The following is an 18,123-nucleotide window of genomic DNA, read 5'->3' on the forward strand; positions in this document are numbered from 1 at the left end:
ATCTATACAAAAAAATAGATAGAATATACTGGTAACTGTTTAATCCATATTGAATTAGTGATGACTGACTCATAATGTCATTCATTAATTATTGACTCATGATAATGAAAGAAAATAGAAGTATAATTCGAGAAATTGATTACCAATTCTCAAATAATTAAGGAACCACCAATAAGGTAAAACTAGGATCTGTGAAAAAAAAAATGTGATCCTGATACAGTACTCCACAAACATAAGAATTATATACTCAACTGACCTTTGAATTTTTTTTATTGTTCTAATTTATTATAATTTTGGTAATTTTACTGCCAATTAATTGAAATGGTTAAGAACCATCAGTTTTAGAGGGAAATTTTAAAAATAGAAGATTTTAGCTCAAGTCTGTTTAGCAAACTGATGAAAACCATTAATCAAAATGAGACTTTGAATCAAATATTCATTTTATTAATACTTCTTTTCTTGCTTAATGTGATAATAGATATGTGATACAAAATGAACTTTCTTTTGTGATACCTATTAGATTATGAGAATATTAAGATCTTATGATTTTTGGAGGAAAGAAAGTTATTATAGCATCTATTCTCAGTAAAGAAGTGACACAACAAAAGCATATTATTAAAAAGGAAGCTTATAAACACTTGAATGAATTAAGAAGACCAAAGCAGTCACATGGACCCTCATCATTGACAGGAATATCAGTATAGGTCCTCATCAGTATTCCTATTAAAACACAAATATACAAAAACGTATTTCATAGTGAAATAAATTTTTTCAATGACAATGAAGCCCAGAATTAAAATAAACTATGTCAGAATTCCTTAGTGATTATCAAAATTGTTTTGTTTTCTATGATTTCCAGGCCCTCCAACCCCTAGAATTTTCTCTTAAGCCAGATTTATTGACACAAACAATTTTAACCAGCTCTCTTATATTTACCATCTCTGGGATATTATTTTAGGTTTGGCCAAAATAAGGGGTAAGTTCCTTTGGCTCATTTAGGTATGATTTTGATTTTTAAAAGATGAGGTAGATGATTTTGGCCATGAAAAAACTTACATCAAATGATAATTCAATTACTTTTTGCTTCCCATATAAAGCAATTTTTAAATATAACATGTTTCACATGATTTTGCTCTCTGTGAGTTGTTTTTACAATGTTGAGTTCACCTGGACCTCCTACTTCAGTGAGAAAAAACAAAAATGGTTTTGCTCACAAACAGCTTTGCTTCAAGAATAGAAATTGTCCCAACTTCTTTTGTAACCTCTTCTAGGGCCAAAATGATTAGCAATGAAGCCAGCCAATCATAATGTCATTATCTAAAATTAATCAGGTTCAATGGGCAGGGTTTTTTCTGCACTTTAAAAGCCCCATTAAGTTGCAAGCTGGCACAATTCTTAGACAAAATATTTTATTACAAGAATATTATGTGTTTCATTTATTGCAACAGGTGACATTTATCTTCTGAGTAAAGTGAACACAGATCTTGGCCTAAATGACTTCAGCACAGTAGACAGTAGTTACAACTTTCTTGTTCTACTTGTTCCTCACAGGTAACAAATAGTAATTTGTTAGGTGAATGTTAGGAGAGTTGTTTTAGGTTCATCAAAGGAAATTTGGTCAAGGGACTCCTGCTACAGAAATAAACTTAGAAATGGCATAATAATAATGGTGAAGGAACATTCTGTCTGCTCCCCATGGTAATTCTTCATGAGTACAGCTGATTCTCTGCTCCCCAGAGTTTGCAGGGGCTAGTCTATGGCGAGAGTGGAAGGTATCCTCTCCTCCACCTGTCTAAAGTGTTCTTATCTGCGTGTGAAAAGGTACGGGAATTTTCATTGCTGGTTTGTATTGTGGCCTATATTTCAGATAAGTGTGATCATTTTCTTTTTTATATTTCCTGTCTCCCTATTTCTCTGCTTTCATCCTCATCCTGCTACAGGTCCTGAACTTATTTCTGGCTTTATTATTGAGCTCATTTAGTTCAGACAATCTTACAGCAATTGAAGAAGACACTGATGCAAACAACCTCCAGATTGCAGTGGCCAGAATTCAAAAGGGAATAAATTATGTGAAACAAACTTTACGTGAATTTATTCTAAAAGCATTTTCCAAAAAGCCAAAGATTTCCAGGGAGATAAAACGAGCAGAAGATTTAAATACTAATAAGGAAAACTATATTTCTAACCGTACACTTGCTGAAATGAGCAAAGATCACAGTTTCCACAAGGAAAAAGATAAAATCAATGGATTTGGAAGCAAAATGGACAAATACTTGATGGAAGAAAATGATTGTCAATCATTTATTCATAATCCCAGCCTCACAGTGACAGTGCCAATTGCACCTGGAGAATCTGATTTGGAAAATATGAATACTGAGGAACTTAGCAGTGATTCAGAGAGTGAATACAGCAAAGAGGTAAGATTGTTTATACACATTGTGTTTCATGTTATTAATTAGTATGAAATGAATCAAAATTCTAGATTTCTATTGTCATAAATTCCTTCTAACACTGCATATATTGATGAACAGTTTTTGTATGTGTGACTTTATACAACAGCTTCCTGAAGGTTCATCTGATAAAGTTTCCTTACTTATTCCTAATAGTTGATTTAATCTTACTTAGCTGTATTTGAAAACACCAGCTATCTTTGAGTCTTCCCATCCTTCATCCCATGTTTCTTATCAGTTGTAAAGTCACTCACACATAATCTCCTGCCTCAGTGTCTGTTGAATCCCTCTCTCCTCTTCATCACCTGTAGCTTTGCACCCACTGCTTCTTGTCTAAACCATTTCAAGTACAGTCCCAACTGGTGCCTTTGCCTCCATTTTTCATCTACTCTACTCCATTAATTTGATTAATTTCACTCCCATTCAATCCTAATCATGTCACTCCTAGGATGTATACATAGTCCACAAAGTCTCTTGAGTTATGTACTGTACATAGAGCCATAACACCATGGCCCAAGCAGCTTTGCCCAACTGTGTCTCCTGGCATCCACCTGTAGATTCTTTACCTGTGCCAAACCATTTTCCTTGTAGGCCATAAACATTGCCCACCTGCATGACTTTGCTTGGTATTTCCTTCTCCAGTCAAAATTCTGTGTGAATCCCATAAGATATAGCTCTCAGATTCTTCCTCTGTGAAGTTACTAGGACCAAATCATAGTTAGGTAAGGGTTAAATGAATTTGCACAACAACACATGTAAAATGTTTAGAACAATACGCAAAGTTCTCAAAATATCACTCGTTGCATCTTCCCTAATTTCTCCCAAATGATGTAATCTCTTCTCATTTTACACAATTTTATACCTCTTCCTGGATTTATTACTTAGTCATATATTTTAATTTTTTGAGAAATTATGGTACGCATCAGATGGTACCATAAACTCATTGGGAACAGGAACTTCTTTAAAAGCTTTTTATATACTCCTCCCCCCTTACCTGTATATTTCTAGTGAGTCAAAATATGTGTTGAACTTTATCTTTATTAATATGAAATATCATAACCATAAGCGAGTATAATCACAGATTATTTTATGGCATCACTTTAAAGTTTCAAGATATCATTTGAAAATATTTTTTTTTTCTTTAGGTCATGTTAGAATGTATTTGACAGATATTTACCAAATGTCTTCTATCTGCTTAATCTTATTAAAACCTGCCCTCCATGAATTTATAGTAGATTTGGAAAAAAGATTATGTGGGATCATCATGGCCAATATACATCATACATATATATTTGAATGCATACCTGTGCCATGTATATAATAAATGCTTTATACTTACTTATTGAGTGAATAAATGATTAAATAAATAAATAATGATGTATATTTCTAAATAGCCAAAGAAATTCTTTCGAAGATGGCAAAATAAGGATTAAAATATAGTCATCCCTCAGTATCCATGGGGGATTGGTTCCAGGACTCCCCATGAATACCAATATTATTAGATGCTCAAGTCTCTTACATAAAATGGCATAGTGTTTACCTATAACCTATGTACATCTTCTTGTATACTTTAAATCATCTCTAGATTACTTATCATACTTAATGCAGTGTAAATGCTATGTAAATGGTTGTTATACTATGTTTTTATTTCTATTATTTTTATTGCTGAATTGTTATTTTTTATTTTTAGTTTTTTCAAGTATTTTCAATTGACCATTGAATTCATAAATGTGGAAATCACAAATACTGAGGGCCAAATCTACTTTTATTTGCATATTTTTAAATCGTTTATATGGAAGAAGTAATACTCCCAAAATTTAAAAAGCATACTCATTTCAGCTTAAAGTTAGAAAATCAGATTCCACATATACCTTTTCAGGAGCAAGAATCTGGGTTTAGTCTCTTATGGAAAGAGAAACAAAGTTATCCATTTTTCTGCTAACAAAGATTAAAGCTGTAAATTCTAACCATCTGGAAGATAATTGCTCTCTGAGTAAGTCTGGGATTTTAGGTGTTAAAGACTTCAGGAGCTGGGCAAAGTCAACCAAAGACTTCTGAAGTTACTTCTTAACATTTGGGAGGTATTATTTTTAACCTGGTAATTTTACCTTTGTGTAAAGCCAGTGGCTGACCTTAAATGGATCTCCTTAGCTGCTGACAAAATTCTTATTCTTGTATATTGAGTTATAACATTTTTAAGGGAATCTTATAGAACTTTCCATTTACCACTTTGTTTTCTAATTGAAAAAGCAGGTTCAGTAAAAGTAAGTGACTTTATCTACAGTTGTAAAGCTAGTTCACGGCAATGAAAGCACCGAATCCTAGCCACTAGACCCATCCAGCAATCCTATTACCGGGCATCTACCCAAATGAACAAAAAACATTCTATAAAAAAGGCATATGCACTAGAATGTTTATAGCAGCACAATTAACAATTGCAAAGATGTGGAAACAACCCAAGTGCCCATCAATACATGAGTGGATTAATAAAATGTGGTATATGTACACCATGGAATTCTACTCAGCCACAAAAAACGATGGTGATATAGCGCCTCTTGTATTATCCCAGATAGAGCTGGAACCCATTTTACTAAGTGAAGTATCCCAAGAAAGGAAAAATAAGCACCACATGTACTCACCATAAAATTGGTTTTAACTGATCAATACTTAAATGCACATATAGTGGTAACATTGATCAGGTGTCGGGCAGATGGAGGGGGAGGAGGGGATGAGTATATACACACCTAATGGGTGTAGTGTGTGCTATCTGGGGAATGGATATGCTCGAAGCTCTGACTCGGCTGGGGCAGAGGCAATGTATGTACCCCCATAATATGCCGAAATAAAAAAAAAAAGACCAAAAAAGAAAATAAAAAAAAAAAAGCTAGTTCAAGGCAAAGCCATGTCAAGAGTCCCAGTCTTGTGATTCATAGCTCAGTAGAATTTCTACTTCCCTTTCCTTGTCTTTGTCCATTTGAAAGACAAACACACATTTCTATTGGACTTAGTACCCCTACAGAGCCATGTTTCTGAAGAATTTATATACTCTGTGGCATGCTGAGGCAGATTGTGATGTCATAGTGGTCAGCTATCTTTTATAATTAGTGATATCGTTTGTATTTTGTAACTGAAATAGACTATTTTAATGATTCATAAAGTTATTCTGCCACCAATCCCATAAGCCCTTCCTAAAAAAGTATGAAAGTTAGACTGTTCTGTAAACTCAGTTGTCTAAAGATCATTTGGTGTTAATATTCCAATATTATTGATTATCATTAGTTTCTTATCACATCATGGTCATAACTACACAATACAAGAGTGTACATTCTAATTCTATTTCATGTCTGTGGTCTACACAGTATAATATACAGGAATTTTGGGCTATCTTAGATGTCATCATAAGGAATGCATGAGCTAAACTTTTAAAATCATTTGACACAGTGTTTGAATTAGTATATCTAAAGGAAAAGAAATCAGTATGTCAAAGAGATATCTGTATTCCTGTGTTTACTGCAGCACTATACACAATAGCCAAGATATGAAATCAACCTCAGTATTCATCAACAGATGAATGGATAAAGAAAATATGGTATATATACAAAATGGAATACCATTGAGCCATAAAAAAGAATGAAATTCTGTTGTTTATGGATGAACCTGGAGGTCATTATGTTAAGTAAAATAAGCCACACACAGAAAGATAAATACTGTATGATTTCACTCATATGTGGAATCTAAAAAGTGAGTGGATTAATAAAATGTGGTATATGTATACCATGGAGTTCTACTCAGCCATAAAAAAAATGAATTAATTCCTTTTGTAACAATCTGGATGGAACTGGAGACAATTCTCCTTAGTGAAGTCTGGCAAGAATGGGAAAACAAACACCACATGCACTCACTATTAAATTGAAACTAACCAAACAGCATTCTTGTGCACAGAGGGAAGTAAAACTCAATGGAAATCAAGCAGGTGGGAGTGATGAGGAGTGGGTGGGTGAAATCATACCCACGGGGTACAATGTACACTATCTGGGTTATGGGCACACTTACAACTTTCTCTCAAGTAGTACAAAAGAAATCCATGTAACCAAAGTATTTGTACCCCCGTGATATTCTGAACTTAAAAAAATAAAAAGTCGTCCTCATAGAAATAGAAAGTAGACTTGTGGTTACCAGAGGATAGGGAAGGTTGCCTGAGAGGGGCACAGAGAGAAATTGATTGATGGATACAAAGCTATAGTTAGATGGGAGGAATAAGTTCTGGTGTTTTATTGTATAGTAGGAGGACTAGAGCTAATTAATAATAATGCATTGCATATTTCAAAATAGCTAGAAGAGAGGTTTTTGAGTTTTCTCATCACAAAGAAATGATAAATGTTTAAGGTGATGGATTTGCTAGTTACCCTGATTTGATCATTACACAATGTATATGTGTATCAAAATATCACATATACCCCATAAATATGAACAATTATTATGTGTCAGTTATCAATTTTTAAAAATGAGCCTAATTTCATCCCTAGTTTAATTTGGATTCGGGTTTCCAAGGTATTATTTTCTTTATTCAGAGGCTAGGGATACATTTCCCCTTTTCTTTGTTTAAGGGTCTGCATTTTGAATAAAGGGGAAGAACATCGAACATCACTGACCTTTAACACTTCTCCTACTTCTCCCCTCCCTCCAAAAAAACCCCTCTCTTTTATAGCCTACCATCCTATCTTCTCAGTAGGGTTTGTGGGGCATTTTCAGTTCTCTGCTGGTGTCAGCTCCAGGTAAGCAGGTTTCCTTGTCCTGGTAGACAGTTAAATATACACTCCAGAATCAAGTCAACATAGTTTATAGTAAAACCTCTTACCAGAAAATGACCAAAAAGCTGAGTTCAAACAAAGGGTTTAGTCAAATATCTCAAGCAGTTGTGAGGAAACAATTGGCAACAGAACATCAGCATTCCTCCAAAGATAACGTCTTTGTCAGAAACAAGAAAGACATGCTGTCATCTCAAATGTGCTCATGAGGATACTTCCTGTCACTGCTTCTCAGAACACAGCGCAGAACTGATGGCTCCTCTCAGAGAGCCAGCTTCCTCCTGAGGTGCAATGCAGGCTTCTAAGCACGCTGCCACCATTAGCAACACACTGCACAGATTTCACCATAAGCAGCGAAATGCTTCCTCATGAGCCTCAAATGAAGCATGAAATGCACCCATTCATTCAACAAACGTTTATTGCAGCCTACTATGCTCTAGGCGCTGTGCTAAGAGTTTCTGAGGGGAAAAAAAAATCTTGCTCTCACCCAGCTGCAATAATTTAATATTTTGTTTAACTTGTATGTTCACATATAAATGCTCAGGGTCTGCACGTAAGAGGTTGTGAGCTGTTTCAAGGATGTATTAGTTTCCTAGGGCCGACATAGCAAAGTATCATAACGTTGGTGGCTTAAAACAAAAGAAATTTGTTCTCTGACAGTTTCCGAGGCTAGAAGTCTGAACCCAAGGCATCAGCAGGGCCACACTCTCTCTGAAGACTCTAGGGAGGATCCTTCCTGGCTTCCTCCTAGTTTTGGTGGTTGCTGGCAATCCTTGCAGCTACGACACTCCAATCTTTGGCCCTGTCCTCACATGGTGTTTTCCCTGTGTGTCTCTGTCTTCTTTTCTTCTTATAAGGACACCAGTCATATTGAATTAGGACCCATGCTAATGATCTCATCTTAATTATATCTGCAAAGATTCTATTTCCAAATAAGGTCACATTCAAATGTACCAGGTTTAGGATTTCAACGTATTTTAAGGGGGAAATATAATTCAACCCATAACAAAGGGTTTTGGCCTAGAAGTTTGGGTGGATATTGATGCTGTTAAAAATGTACAGGAGGAGATAATTTAGGAAGTAGAGGAGACATAGAGTTTAATTTAAGGACATCTTAATTTTGAGCTACTTTCAGGACATCCAACCGAAGCTGAACAGTAGGTATTTGGAAACGTAAGTCTTAAGGAAAGAAGTCAGAGTTGTAGATATGCTGGAATTTTGTATGTTAACTTATATTAATCATGGAATTATGCAAGAAATCTGTTCCCTGGGAAACCAACCCTGAAAGAGAAACCTGTGTGTGTCAGAGATTTACTGGGGAGTGTTCTCAGGAACAATAAAACTAATACCTGTAAAACAGTGAGGGATGCAAAATGATTGGGCAGACGGGGTTGAACTGCTTCAATTGCAACAGAGGCCTCAGCTAATTCTATAGGCATCTCTGGTGCTGGGATGACCCTTTGATGTAGTCCCAGATTGATGCAAGGGGGTCAGGCCTTTGTGCCCTCCCTCCATTCTGTCATTAGATGCAGGCTCTCCCTCCACCCTTTGAGGGGAGGAGGTATCATCTTGGGGGAGGCACCCCCATTCTGCCATGACAGTTCCCAGAGAGGGACTCAGCTGTAAGCCTTCAGCAGTCAATATTTCTGGCAGAGGGAGAAATGAGTGGCCCCCCAAAGTGGGATGTGGGCAGTGACTCACAGCATCGGCTACACTATAGGACCATAAATAGTACGAGGACAATCTACCAACAGCAACACTTCAGAGGCAGATGCAAAAGAAAAAAGGAAACACACCGCCCCACACACACAAAGAATAAAATGTATACAGCAGCCCCTTTGACATATCTTATATAAGTTTCCTCTTTGTAACACCTCTTTTTAACAATAATTAATCTATATTTGCAGATGACTGAGATTCTAAAGGACTAAGAAAAGATGCTGTTAGTCATGGATATGTCTGCAGTCTTTTTAAATTTGAACTGCAAACTTTAACCACTGTACTACATGCCACAGAAAGGCAAGAGAATGAGTAGAATACAATTATTTACTGTTATGCCTCTTTAATGGTACAATTCAGGATCAAATTTTCTGTTATGGTATTGTGCATTTACTGATTCATTGGGATTCTAATATTGCACTAATTGTGCTTCTAATCCTCCTTAATTCTGATTTGTTAGGTTATAGTCTACCTTGATAGTCATTCATGATCTTTATATTTTGACTGTTTAAATTTGTTTCCCCAGAACTATCTTATTCCTTTATTTATTGAACTGATTTTTACTCCTAGAATATATTTCTTTCTCAAGATGACATGTCTCCCCTTTCCACGTACTCAATATTATCTGTATATTTTATATATTATAGCATTTGATATACATATATGTTCATTATAGTAATGAACCTCTATTCCTTCTTGGAAATTATTGATAAATATGACAAACTCCTCTGGACCAAACTCAGGTCCTTGTGGTTAGCATCTGATACAGTCTTCTCTTGTGAAAGCCTTGCTGGGGTAACTATTAGGTTCTTAGTTATACTAAGGCTTATCCAGCTCTCACTGGCTTGTTGATGAAGCTGATATGTGACTTGGAAACATCACTAAAGTCCAGATCATTGCCTTTAAAGCATCTCCTTTGTTATGGCCTATTGAATTATTATAGAAAAACATTAAATTAATTTGTACCATTTCTCCTACACAACACCACTTTGCTTTCTTTCAAGACTTGTGTTCTCTCAGGACACTGTTAATTAGAACTGAACTGTTATTATATCATCTTTCACATTAAAGCTATATCAAGGGCTACGGCTAGGGAGTACACCTACTGCCACGCTAAGGTATACCTGTTCAGACCCTAATTATTTGAATAAATCTATTTTATTTAAGGGTACATGAGCATTGCCCATATACACTACTTTTTTGTTTATGTTAATATTTTGGGCCATGTGTATGTCAGGATTTTGTTTAGCTGCCTGCATTGGAAGCCTAACTACATTGGCATAACAGGATAGAGCAGTCTATTTTCATATTTCAAAAGGCCCAGAGATCAGCAGTCCACGTGATCTCCATGTTTCAGGCTCCATCTGTTTTCCACTCTTCACAAGTGGCTTTCTTCTTCTCTCTTAGTGCCTATGATCAGAGATGACTGCTCCACCTATAGTTTTATATCCAATTTCCAGGCAGGAAAGAGAAGGAAATGGAAAAAGGTAGAAGTGTTGCCCATCACCCTTGCCTGAGGAAAGCCAGAAATTTCCCACAGATTCTTAGCAGACTCTGACTTATGTCTTATTGGCAAGAACAGTGTGTGACATGGATCCCCTGATGACAGGGTGGCCTGGCTGAGGCAGGACATTTATTTGATCATATTGCCAACCCAAATAAAATCTGCACTCTCTTAGTAAGGTACATCGGAAGATATCAAAAAGGTCTGTCACATTCTTCCAATATTATTAATATTACTGATTAGTATTATTATTTCTTTGTGAAAATGTTAAAAGAATTAAAGGAAGGCAATTTTATGTTTTAAGAGATGCAAATACTGGGCATAATTTGGGAAAGTATGTGTCCATTATAATGTTATAGTTTGAAATCATATAAAATTACCAAGAAATAAAAGATTTTTTTATCTACAAAAAGTGGACATTTCATGTGGTTCAACATAATAAAATGGCAAAAAGGAAATATAAAACATGAACCTTATTTTACCTATATTATCTTTATTACTTAATTGCATAAGTACTAGGTCACTGAATACAATTATTTTACTCACTTCTTATATTTGTGTATAATAGAGAACTCATTAACATTTTCCATGACTGTGTGCCCAACATTATGATAGACTCATCAAATATTTTTGGCCACCTCTAAATATTGGGTCCTCAAAAGCCACACTAAACACTTTATGCACTTCAAAGGTGCATAGTAAGCAATCATTGACATCAAGTTTACAGTCTAATAGCTCGCATTTAAGATAAATATACAAGTAATTATAACACAGAGCAGAGCAAAGCACATTGCATAAAAGGACAATAAACCAGTCCATTAAGGATGCATTTGAGTAAGGAACTATATATCAGGCTGATGGCACGTGAAAGGAGGTGGAATTTGAGCCAGACCCTAAAATACGAAGGTTATTTCATAGGGAGGAGATGGTGTGGAAGGAAATCTCAAGCAGAGAAACAAGCATTCATGTTCTTCACCTGATTCACTCATCCATCCACCCATTCATCTATTTGGTATTCAATTTTGAAAGGCATCATCTTTGCAGCAGAGACTTAAATGTGCTTACTTATTATAAAATGCATTCATTTTATGCTGAGATTTTAATTTCATTTGTTATTGCCTTTCTTGCATTTACTGTTTTCCTAGATGGGGGTACTTCTCATGTGTGGATAAATGGGAGTAGGTTCTTTGAAATAAAAAACATGATGCTTCTCAGATGAGGGTAGTGATTGAGGCCTCTTGATGAAGGTAAAGTGCTAAAGGATGACATGTTATAATATTTTCCAGGGAGATTATCATAATGTAAAATTGGAAGTGTGAAATAATTGAAGCCTATTTTTTCCCTAAAAATAAAAAAATGTAAATGCTGTGAAAAAAATGCATTCATTTTATTGATCTGATAAAAAATTAAAGTATTTTCAGTTATCAAGGTTAAATATTTTATGTCCTCTTACCATATGGTGGTTTTAATTACATTGTTACCAGGTCTATCTCTCCTTAGATTTTTTTTATCAAAGTTTTTTTCCTCAAAGAGCCAGTTACTGCTTTCACCATGAGGGCAGTTTAGCTTTTCGTTTATTATTGCACTTTAGAAAATATAATAATCTTTTCTAGAAATGCATTTGACTTGGCAAGATTTAGGGATTAGTTAGAGTTATGCCTTTGGGAGAAGCAAGCATTTGATCCTATCTTTTATATATAGATTTTTAAAAAGCATTCTTCTATAGATTTTACTTAGACTGTTTCTTTTTTGCAGGTTGTTTCCAAACTATTTGAAAAATCTTTCCATTTTTTGGATTTGTTCATGTGCCTAAAAACAAGAAATATTGTTCTGACATTTAAATCATTGTTTCTTATTCTTTATATTTTGATAAATTTGGAAACATCACTTTCCTGCAATGCTGTTTGAAAGGTCAAAATTAATTAAATATAATTAAAAGTAAATCAATAATTGCTAATTTTAGAATATGTTTTTTTAAACTACACACGCTTACTCTCACCCCCTACCCACACTGAGAACTACTTATTTTTACATGTTGCTTGATAGCAAAACAAAGTGACTATAATCAACAATAAGAGTATTCTTTAAAATAATTAAATAGTGGAATTGGAATGTTTCTAACACAAAGAAATGATAAATGCTGGAGGTGATGGATACTCCAATTATCCTTATTTGATGAATACACATTGTATGCTTGTATCAAAACATCACATGTACCATATATATATATACACACACACACACACACACACAACTATAATGTACTCATAAATAATGTTGCTTGTATTGAAGAGCAAACAGAATGCCAAAGATTGCATTAGCACATTACAGTATTTAAATTCATCTCCTAAATAACAGAATTATTTAACTGTTTAGTTGATTATTTTTAAGTCTGTGTTGAATGCTATTTAATATTATTACTGTGTTTAAGATACATTGTTTAACATTGAGCATATAGCATGGATTTTCAAACATATAACTAATTTTTATTTATAGGTATGTGACTTTAAACATTTTAAATCACAGTTGACTGAACTGTTTCATCATGCTGCATTTCTAAACCTCAGTACCTAACCTTCTTACTTCTCACAGGAGTAAAATCAAACTGGATCAATCAAGGATGCAGCTCTGTGCTTTTAACCAGGCAGAGACATATGTGAGCACTTTAACACAGGTTACCTAAAAAAAAAAAATCATACATATATGATATTTTTTTCAGTGTCTTGCATGCTGTTCAGCTACAAAATCTTTCTGCCTGACCCATTGCAAGAAAGTAGAAACATATACAGTTATTTCATAAATGAATTTACATCACAGCATGTAACCAGAGAAATTCCATTATTTTTTGTAATTCTCTTGATGACTTTCTTGATATATCCTTCATGTCCTTAGGTGATTTCAAGTGCATGATCTATACATTTTTATTGGATGGATTATCAAAGTAAAATGCAGAATGTAACAAAAGCCATTGAAGCAACATTTAATTTGAAAACCTCTATCAGCTTCCTTTCCTAATTTAATCTATCTAAATGTAGATGTATAACACGTTATATCACATTAAATTACCACATTTAAATTCAGTAGATTAAAATGATGTTAAAATTTAGGGGGAGGAGAAGTATTTCAGGCACAAATATAAAATCTCAGAGCAGGAAAGGATCATTGTAGTTCTAGCCTCGTGTTTACAGATAAGGAAGTTGAGATTCGTGATTAAGCTGCTGTCTACACATCCTAGCAAGCTGGAAGCAGAACCAAAGTACCAAGTTTCTAGTCTAAACTTTTAGTACATTTTGAAATGGTTTTAAACACAGTGATTACTAGGATGTTATTTTTTTCAATCAATTCAGTAATTAGCATTTGATTTTATTTTCTCATATATAAAATGCATCAATTAAAAGTTAATAGGCCTTGCCTAAAGATGAATGATACGTGCTTGAAATGTTTCCTTCTAGAATCAATATCATTCACTAATGAGAATAAGTTTCTGATTATATACATAATAAGAAAAACCTCTAGAATCTAAGAAGTTTAAATAGAGCATACTATAAAGTAAACACTAAATCTGTCAATAAAATATAAAACATTTTTTGCTAAAATAAGAAGTGGGTTAATATGGATTACCTTATCAAATATTTCAGAAACATATAAAAAAGGATATAATACTCAGATACATATATATTTTTAATTTTAATATACCTGGTTGAATGAACTGTAATGGTTTCCTGGAGGGGAAAAATCCATGTTAATAAGAATCTTGCCTTTTTTAATAATCTAATTCACATTTTGAATTTCTCTGTCATTGTCGATATGTTTGTATTATTGTTATCCATTGTGCAATGACAAAAGCAAAACTTTATCCTGAAATTGACACATCTAGAGATAGTAATGCTAACAGCTCAACTGAAAAAAACACTTGTCTTAGTGTTCTAGTTTACTTGAAGTTAATTTTAAAGATGCCCTAAAGTAAAGGACATATTTTTCTATTTCAAACTTGGTGGTGAATTAGAGGCAATATTCTCATAGGAAACTATTTTATTCCAGAATGTGGTAAATTTCCTTCAACTAGAACCTAAATAAAGATGTGTGTGTGTGTGTGTGTGTGTGCGCGCGTGCGTAAACAGTATCTATATAGGTGTAGGTAAAACATATAATTTTTGAGAAAATTATTTCCAGAAATATACATATGCATATATGTGTTTTGAATTCATAAATTATTACTGTTTTTGACTCAACTATTGTTAGAAAAGATGAGGTACTATTAATGAATGGTCATTCTCTTGATAAAACAAAAACTGAATATTTAGTTGTTAAGAATGACTTGAAATATGGCACTTTTGCAGAAGCTGCCTACATAAAGGATAGAAGTATTTTATTTATGTAAAATTTCTATTTTACATTGTATTTTCAATATTAGAAATCTTCACGTTTTAAAAACTGGTAATTATTTCATTCATTGAAAATTCTTTTTCATTACCCCTCCTCATTTTGTGTAGTATTAGGGGATAATAGAAATGATTCAAATATACAGGTAGTTTGGGTTTTTGTTTGACCTTCTGGTTTGTTTTAAAATTATAAACAATATTTAAGAAGCTAGAGTCTCAAAATCTACACTCTTACCTCACATTTTACTTTCATATTTGCTTAGGTTCCAATCCTTATTTACTTTTTGCAATTTTTTAGCAAGTCTCGGTAGTAGAACTGTTGAAATGTTAGTTTCTAAAGTTTTTAAAACATTTCTGACTTGACCCTTTGTATTCTAGCTGCTATAATATCTATTCTCTGCAGATAACATAGAGGTTCTGTGACAGGGCACAGAGCTCTTGAATACCAATGATTACCTTACATTACAAGCCCTTATGGGTAAATGTCCCTTGCCTTTTCATTAGAAAGGTACTCAGAGATGATACTGTAGGATGGACTGAGTTATCTATAGCCAATCCAGCCTTCTTATGTGGCCAAAAGTTGTTGCTTTTGTATGTTTGTTTTTATATTCAAGATCACATCATTTAATCATATAAGTTGTCACTTGATTGCATAGAAAGTGCCCTGGGTGGAAGATTCTGGTAAAAAGAAGAACTCTCAGTGAATCATTGGCTTTATTTTGAATTTCCCTGATGCTGGGTGAGATTTGACCTCATTATGTCTCCAACTGAACACTATATACCATGTTGACCCTGTGATGGAACTGTTAAGAGCATTTCCTGCTGATTGACAGGCTGTTTCCCCCAAGAGCCTATACACAATGTTTCTCTGGTCACAATAAACAAAGAACATTAGGGAAGGAAAATAAAATCTGTGTTCTTGCCCTTTCTTTGAAAAAGAGCCAAAATTTTAGTTGCCCACAATTATAATGTGAGCCAAGATTTTATTGCAACTGATGAATAAACTGACAATTTTCTGCTAAATTAGTGGAAGTGACATGAAAATCCAGACTTCAGAGAGGAAACTACTATTGACTTTTCCATTGGTCAAGAATATCTGGAGTGCTTTTTTAACTTGAGACCTCACCTTTGAAAAAAGAATCTTAAGAAATTTCAGGACCAGAAAAAGATGCAGGGACCTTGAGAGGCCCAGAAAGCTAAATCATGTAAAGAAATTATATATCATTACACTCAAGATGAAAAACACAAACGATAAGATCATAGGTCATCTCCAGTTTTAAAAAAGTTATAATAAGATAATATTTGCACTTCTCCACAGGGATAAAAAAGGCCTAACAATTGCAAGAGAGAGGTAGACTTATTTTGGCTCTACACCAGAAATGAATATTTAAAATTCAGTTATCCCATAATAGAATGGTAAACTTAGAAAACACTGGACTCTTACACAGCATAGTAGCTGTGTGTGGAATTCTTCTCTAACAGTCCTTTGTTCCTTTATCCTGAACTTTACTGTTTTACTCCTTAATGATTCAGGAACATTATAGATATTGATTATAAAATTAGACTGTTAAATTGAAATATAAGTGATATTGACTTGAACCCAATTTTTAAAAAAATCTTTCTTGCTTATCGACATATAATAGAACTTAGCTTTTCACTGATATTTTCCATAATTTTTCTTCTCTTTTTACCCATGTCCTCCTTTTGATTTGCTTCTCTCAACCTTCTTGCTGTTTTTTGTATGTCTTTGCTCAGATGCTCAATAACTATTCTATGTTCTGCTACTTAAAAAATATCTTTCTTTTCTTGTGTGAAGCAAATAGTCATATAGTATGTACTTTAAATGTAACACCTTTGGGATGTTTTCAGCATCAACCCATCCTCTTTGAGTAAGGTTTTTGTTGAGTTCTGTGTTTTCTATAATGCTGCCATATCTTTGATAGTTTTCTGCTTTTGAACGGCAGATTATCAAGTCATTAGACAATCCTACACCTCTCGACAGGAGAAATGACCAACCAGCCTTAACCACCATCCATACTAGCATGAAATAGCTTTATGATGTTGATGCTTATCTTAGGAAATATCAGTAATAAATTTGTAAATGACCAAGTTAGGGCATTTTCTAATACGACACCTATATTTAGCAGAGTCTCTACTCACATACAATGTTAAAAAAAAATACCTTCAAGGCAATCTGAAGGAGAATAGTGAAGAATAATAAAGGTTTTAATTTGATCATATTTTCGATAATTGAAAGGGACTTCTTAAATAGCTACGTAACTTTACAATCAATATAAGAATTGTTTCAGGACTACAATGCTTTATGGATGCACACTGAAGAATATGGAAAGATATGACACACACGCGCACACACACACACACATACACACAGTAGGGAGTAGAATCAAGGAGACAGTGTAGGGGACTCTTTATTTTGCACTATTATTATTACACATGTAAAAATTTTGAGTCAATTATATCGCTTTCATATAAAGAAAAGACAGAATTTTAGAAGATATTTGTAGTCAATAACATAATGCTATTCAATAAAAAGGCAGGAATGCTAATTATAGCACACTTCTATTCCCAATACTAGTGAGTCTGCCTTTTTGATCATATGCTTACACTTATTTTTATTTTACTTATATGTGGACTGCCAAAGATAAAAAATTACCTTTGTTGTAAGCAAATAAATGATAGAAAAAAGCATATTTCACTTTTTATTTAAAATCGATTCCACACGAAAATTACAGAATTGCCTATTTATGATATCAGAAGGGAATTTTTTCATACTAAAGTATTTTATGCCACTTCTCTTAATATAGTATATTCATTCTTCCATTTCCAAAATTACAAGGAAAACTAAATAACAAATGATTGAGTTTATAGAAATGAAAATAATTATAAAATTCATTATATAAGATGCTACATAAGATTGGCATGATTGTCTCTGCACAGTAAAGAAAATAAAACAGGATTCAATAGTTAGATCTAGTGATGCTTGCTGTAAGAATTAAATACATTTCACCTCAAGAGAAAACTTTTACTATAGATATTAGCCTTTCTATTTAAAGGCATTCTTTTAGGGTTCTGTTAAAGAAACTTATACTGTAGCAAGTATGATTTCGAAGTCTGAATTGATTAGAACTAAACTGTCTATATTGTTAGGACATGTATTAAAATATTTAATTTTATATACAGTACTGAAATAATTATTGGTGGAATACTTAATGCATTTGAAGGAAAACATTGCATTTCCC

General features: G+C 33.7%; 1 protein-coding gene across 5 annotated transcripts in view; it reads left to right on the forward strand.

Annotated features, from left to right (window-relative positions):
* The window catches only part of SCN9A (sodium voltage-gated channel alpha subunit 9), an 84,977-nt gene that overhangs the window by 31,101 nt on the left and 35,753 nt on the right, over positions 1–18,123 (forward strand). For all 5 annotated transcript variants that reach the window (XM_069471845.1, XM_069471855.1, XM_069471865.1 and 2 more), the window contains one exon: positions 1,941–2,417. In XM_069471845.1, the coding sequence (XP_069327946.1) occupies positions 1,941–2,417 (477 nt within the window). The remainder of the gene's footprint in view (positions 1–1,940; positions 2,418–18,123) is intronic.

Source organism: Eulemur rufifrons, chromosome 1 (genome assembly GCF_041146395.1).
Source record: "Eulemur rufifrons isolate Redbay chromosome 1, OSU_ERuf_1, whole genome shotgun sequence".
NCBI classification, from domain to species: Eukaryota; Metazoa; Chordata; class Mammalia; order Primates; family Lemuridae; genus Eulemur; species Eulemur rufifrons.